Source organism: Euprymna scolopes, chromosome 4 (assembly GCF_053919585.1).
Source record: "Euprymna scolopes isolate OS-2025 chromosome 4, ASM5391958v1, whole genome shotgun sequence".
Lineage (NCBI taxonomy): Eukaryota > Metazoa > Mollusca > Cephalopoda > Sepiida > Sepiolidae > Euprymna > Euprymna scolopes.
In genome coordinates this window covers 167,061,218-167,067,010 of record NC_136485.1, presented here as the reverse complement: position 1 = coordinate 167,067,010, position 5,793 = coordinate 167,061,218, and the positions used below count along the sequence as shown (strand labels likewise).

General features: G+C 32.9%; 1 protein-coding gene across 1 annotated transcript; it reads left to right on the top strand.

Moving 5' to 3' along the window:
• The first annotated feature begins 1,603 nt into the window (after positions 1-1,603).
• Positions 1,604-3,466, top strand: LOC145272568 (uncharacterized). Its single transcript, XM_080127039.1, has one exon. It carries the CDS (start codon positions 1,604-1,606, stop codon positions 3,464-3,466), a length of 1,863 nt encoding a protein of 620 aa, XP_079983165.1.
• The last annotated feature ends 2,327 nt before the right edge of the window (positions 3,467-5,793 follow it).

The following is a 5,793-nucleotide window of genomic DNA, read 5'->3' as shown; positions in this document are numbered from 1 at the left end:
CATCTCTACTTTGACGGTTGACGATGTTGAACATAAAAATAGAACTGTTATAAACAAAATATTTATGAACAGGTTTTTTTGTTGTTTTTTATATATATATTTGTGAACTGTTTTTCACTCCCCCCACCCCAATATGTATATGAATCAAATAAAGGGGTGCGAAACTTAACTAACACCATACATTTTATTATAAAAGTCCTATTTTTATGTTTTTTGAAAAACATTCGAAAATACATTTTATTCTAAAAGTCCTATTTTTATGTTGTTTGAAAAACATTCGAAAATATATTTTATTATAAAAGTCCTATTTTTATGTTTTTTGAAAAACATTCGAAAATATATTTTATTATAAAAGTTCTATTTTTATGTTTTTTGAAAAACATTCGAAAATATATTTTATTATAAAAGTTCTATTTTTATGTTGTTTGAAAAACATTCGAAAATATATTTTATTATAAAAGTTCTATTTTTATGTTGTTTGAAAAACATTCGAAAATATATTTTATTATAAAAGTTCTATTTTTATGTTTTTTGAAAAACATTCGAAAATATATTTTATTATAAAAGTTCTATTTTTATGTTGTTTGAAAAACATTCGAAAATATATTTTATTATAAAAGTTCTATTTTTATGTTTTTTGAAAAACATTCGAAAATATATTTTATTATAAAAGTCCTATTTTTATGTTTTTTGAAAAACATTCGAAAATATATTTTATTATAAAAGTTCTATTTTTATGTTTTTTGAAAAACATTCGAAAATATATTTTATTATAAAAGTTCTATTTTTATGTTGTTTGAAAAACATTCGAAAATATATTTTATTATAAAAGTCCTATTTTTATGTTGTTTGAAAAACATTCGAAAATATATTTTATTATAAAAGTTCTATTTTTATGTTTTTTGAAAAACATTCGAAAATATATTTTATTATAAAAGTCCTATTTTTATGTTTTTTGAAAAACATTCGAAAATATATTTTATTATAAAAGTTCTATTTTTATGTTGTTTGAAAAACATTCGAAAATACATTTTATTCTAAAAGTCCTATTTTTATGTTGTTTGAAAAACATTCGAAAATATATTTTATTATAAAAGTCCTATTTTTATGTTTTTTGAAAAACATTCGAAAATATATTTTATTATAAAAGTTCTGTTTTTATGTTTTTTGAAAAACATTCGAAAATATATTTTATTATAAAAGTCCTATTTTTATGTTGTTTAAAAAATATTCGAAAATATATTTTATTATAAAAGTTCTATTTTTATGTTGTTTGAAAAACATTCGTAAATACATTTTATTATAAAAGTTCTATTTTTATGTTGTTTAAAAAATATTCGAAAATATATTTTATTATAAAAGTTCTATTTTTATGTTGTTTGAAAAACATTCGAAAATATATTTTATTATAAAAGTTCTATTTTTATGTATTTGGAGGCTGTTTCTGTCATGGGGGAAGGTGGATTTTCCTTGAGGAATTGCTGTAGCAACAATGAAGTGCTTGCTAAGCGAATGTTGCACGATAGCAGTCTCTCCTTCCATGGTTCTGACACTAAGAAGGTATTTGGGCTATTTGTATAACCCCTCCTCCTCCTCTGACAAAATGCGAGCAAGTTTTTGCGTTGAAGGAAGATCAGTATCCTCTAAGAGGGATATTTTGTCTGTAAATTCCTCTGTATTTGACCCCCTTGGCTTAATGTTCCCTGTTACTATTAAAGGTAGGATCCTTCTTAGTAAATTGTGGAAGATAAAAGTATCCTGGGACCAGCCGGTCCCACCTGACGTTATGGTTGACTGGGAGAGGTTGTATAAGGATCTGGTACGTATTGGGGAGCTTGAATTCGACCGTTACTACGTGGCTTCCGATTCTTCAGCCACGTTGATAGTTTTTTGTGATGCCTCGAACCTGGCCTATGGAATCGCGGTATATTTACATCAGCATGGTGAAGCCAGACTGATATTCGTTAAAGCCAGGGTTGTTCTCTCTGTTAAGAGAACCTTACCCACCTTGGAGCTGTTAGCGGTATATTTATGCATGAAGCATATTTCTGTTCTGGTGAAAATACTCCCTTTGGAAGTGCTCAGTTCTGTGATTATCGCTGTAGATGCACAGGTAGTACTATCCTGGGTTTTATCTGACAATGTCAATACAAAATGTCAATTTACTCGTAACCAGTTAAAAGATGTAAAAGTGATGGTAAAACATCTTTGTGATAAAGGTTTGACAGTGAAGTTTAAGTATGTGAAGGCTGATGACAATCCTGCTGACTTTGTCACGAGGGGTATGTCCCTGAACAAATTTAAAATGGTTTTTACTCGTTGGTTATTCGGGCCTGAATGGTTGAGAGGAGATAACTTTATCTGGCCTAGTTATGACCTGAATTGTCTTAATCCGGCTAGCCAGATGTTGATCAGTACAGTTACTGGTTGTGAACCTGTCATTCAAGGTAGTTATATAATTGAAGTAGAGAAATTCTCTTCGCTGGATAAGCTCATTGGAGTTTTGACTGCAGTTTTCCGATTTATATCAAAAATGAGAGGCATTGTTCTCGACTCTGGTATTAAGGCGAGATTGTACTTGTTCAGAATGACACAAGAACTGTTCCTTTCTAAGGAAAAGGATTATCTGTCTAAGTTTGATGGCGGTGAAGCCCCCCCCCCTTTGGTTTCTAAATTTAATTTATTTTTGGACGATGAAAGATTGATTCGCTCACGAGGTAGAATTCGTAAATCTACTTATTTTTCTGATGCCGTCCTTCATCCTATTCTGCTTTCCAAGTCTTGTCATGTTACAAGTTTAATAATCATGGATTGTCATTTAAAGTGTAAGCATCTGGGAATTGCTGCTACGCTTAGCAAATTCAGAATGTTGGGATTTTGGATACCCAAAGCTAGACAAGCTATTAAAACGGTGATATCTTGTTGTATCATTTGCAAAAAATATAACACTCTTTCCTTTAGATATCCCAAGGTTACAAATTTGCCTAAGCATCGGGTTAATTTAGTTAAGCCGTTCTTGCACACCGGGATCGATTTTACTGGCCATTTGTGGGTGCATGAAGGTGATGAAACTAAAAAGGTGTATATTTTAATCTTCACCTGTTTTAGTGTGCGAACTATACACTTGGAACTGTTGCCTGATATGACCTCTCAGTCTGTGATTTTGGCATTTGTGAGATTTTTCAATTTTTATGGGGTCCCTTCTCACATTTATTCCGATAATGCAAAATCCTTTGTTGCGGGTTGTGACCTTGTCAAACAGGTTTATTTGTCTGACGAATTTAGAAGGGCAGTTGATGCCCATCTCATCAAACACCAAACGATACCTTTATATTCTGCTTGGTACCATGCTGTGTGGGAAAGATTAATTCGAGTTGTAAATGGTTGTCTTTTCAAGGTTATAGGACGTAGGAAGTTGTTATTTTCAACTTTTGACGGTTCCGTCAGATGTGCAGGGATCTGTTAACGATCGGGCCTTGACCTATTGTTGCTCTGATGATTTTGACTTAGAGGTGATTACTCCTAATGCCTTTGTGCATCCCTTTGTGTTTTTGTCCTTAGAAGAAGATTGTTTTCAGGATAACCCCCTAGCAAAGAAGATCTTATTGAGAGTCTGGGATGTAGATATGAATTCTTGAATAGTTTTAAAAGGCTATGGTATGAACAATATCTCTTGGGTCTGAGAAAGTTGTCGCAAGATCTTTACCAATCTGATTTTGAAAATATTTAATATATGATAGAATATGGGAACCGATAATGGATGACTTATTAATAACCATAACGTATAAGTTATTAATGCTGTATCTTTGAATTGTGAAGTGAAATATGTTTTAATATATATGGCGGTCAAAATTAGTAAGAAAGGTCCACACAATATGAAATAGATTTGAACAAGTTTGTTTAAAGAGAGTTAACCACAGGAAAAACATGACTCTAAAGGGAGAGAGTTCCAATTAAAAGGACGTAACCCAGGATGCGAAAGTTTGGCCATTAACAGTCCTCTCCCCCTTAAACTTTACATTTTGATTAGTTTTTACACAATGTAGTCAGGTCCTTGTCAGGGGCTTTGTGAAGCAGTCTGTTGTATTTTTTATCGGTTGGCACATTTTTTACAATGGATTCACCACTTATTAATGTTTACATTAGACTTGAAGGCTACGATATTGTAGTCGACTGGGAAGCAAATCAACAGAACAATGTTCCACGGGTGGGCAGTTCTAGGAAAGAAACTTTACGAGTATTCATGGAATCTGCGTTTAGATTTAGGCACAAATAGAGAATGAGGGAAATTGTTGATCATGGTTGTAGCTAGTCGAGTGTTTTTGTGAAAGTCCGGCAAAGGGGGGGGCATGAATTAGAGCTTAGACGAGCACTTTCCATGAAAATAACCATAGAGCAGAGAAAAGGGCATTACAGGTTTTGAACTCTATCAAGGTAGGATAGGTAACGCCAAGTAACTCCTGTCCAAATGTGGCAACAGTGCTCCATTTAAGGACGTACTTGGTTCTTATACAGATAGAGGAGTGCATCGGCAGTGAAATACCTGCTGGAGCGGTAGAATGATCTAATCTTTTTTCTAGCGAACTTGGCAACAGATTTGATGCATGTGATCCATTTCAGATTAGGAGTGAAGGTCAATCCCAGAAACCAGTCAAGACATAGTGTTTCCCCAAAACGAGATGCATTCATTTCAATTGGGGCCTGATAGAAGCCAGAGCGATTGTGATAAAAGAAGAGGATGCTTGGTTTTAGCTGCATTAAAATTAACCAGCTACCTTTTTCCTACATGCTCAAGATCAGAAGAGAAAGAATTAGAAAGATCTTAGCCATTGCTCGTCAAATATAAAAAAAAATAAATAAAAATAATAAAAAAACACCAGGCAAAAGAAAGTGAACGCTTTTTTCGTGTGCGAAAATATACTAATATCTGGACTTTCGCTGTTTTTATTTTTTCTGTTGCAATCTTCCTGCACAAACGCTCACCTCGGATATTTAAACAAAAACAAAAAAATGGGTCAACTCGACGCCATTAAACACAAGTGGTGTAAATATCGGTGATAATAAGCACATTTTCCCAAACTGGCCGACACTGGAAATAAATTTCTTTTCACTAAAAAACAACAAATTCTTTCTGAATACATGTTTCACTGCATTTCCGTGTTCGATTTATTTACGACCTATGAAATATCAGGCCTGGTGCAAGTAGTTAGAAATTGGGAGATTCTATTTATAAACACTTCCGATAGGAACTGACGAATCAAATTAATTCACGTTCTGCTATCAACAAATCAGAAACCAGTATTGCGCCATAAAAATTAAATCTTTTAGCATATCAGCACATAATTTTTTTCGTGTTAACATGAGAAGGATATTTTGCTCTTTGGTTGCAAAATTATAAAGTCCAGAACTTGTAGAGAACAGCTGCCCACTGGAAATTCTTCATCTCCAGGATTTGTATCGGAAACTCTTTTGAAATTAAACATGGCTTGCAATTCAAGAGGTTATGGACTCGACAGAAGACTTTGCTGAATCAGAATTAAAATTTGAATTGTAGCAAGTAAAATTGTTTAGAATATTTACGAATTCAAAAGTACTCAAGGTAATTCAGGCACAGCCTGAAAACAGAAACGATCCTGAGTTTATTGAAAAGAATGCAACTGTCTTTGCGAAATTAATAAAGTGCTTAGATGCCAGAAGTTTATCTGTGGTAATGCGAGAAGCCTTGGAAGGTGGCTGCAAAATATTGAACATATTAAAGAGCATTATTTATCGTAAGGAAACCCCAAAATTATC

Bases quoted from the DNA above. Each gene is read 5' to 3' on its own strand.
- LOC145272568 (XM_080127039.1), top strand. From the start codon at position 1,604: ATGCGAGCAAGTTTTTGCGTTGAAGGAAGATCAGTATCCTCTAAGAGG.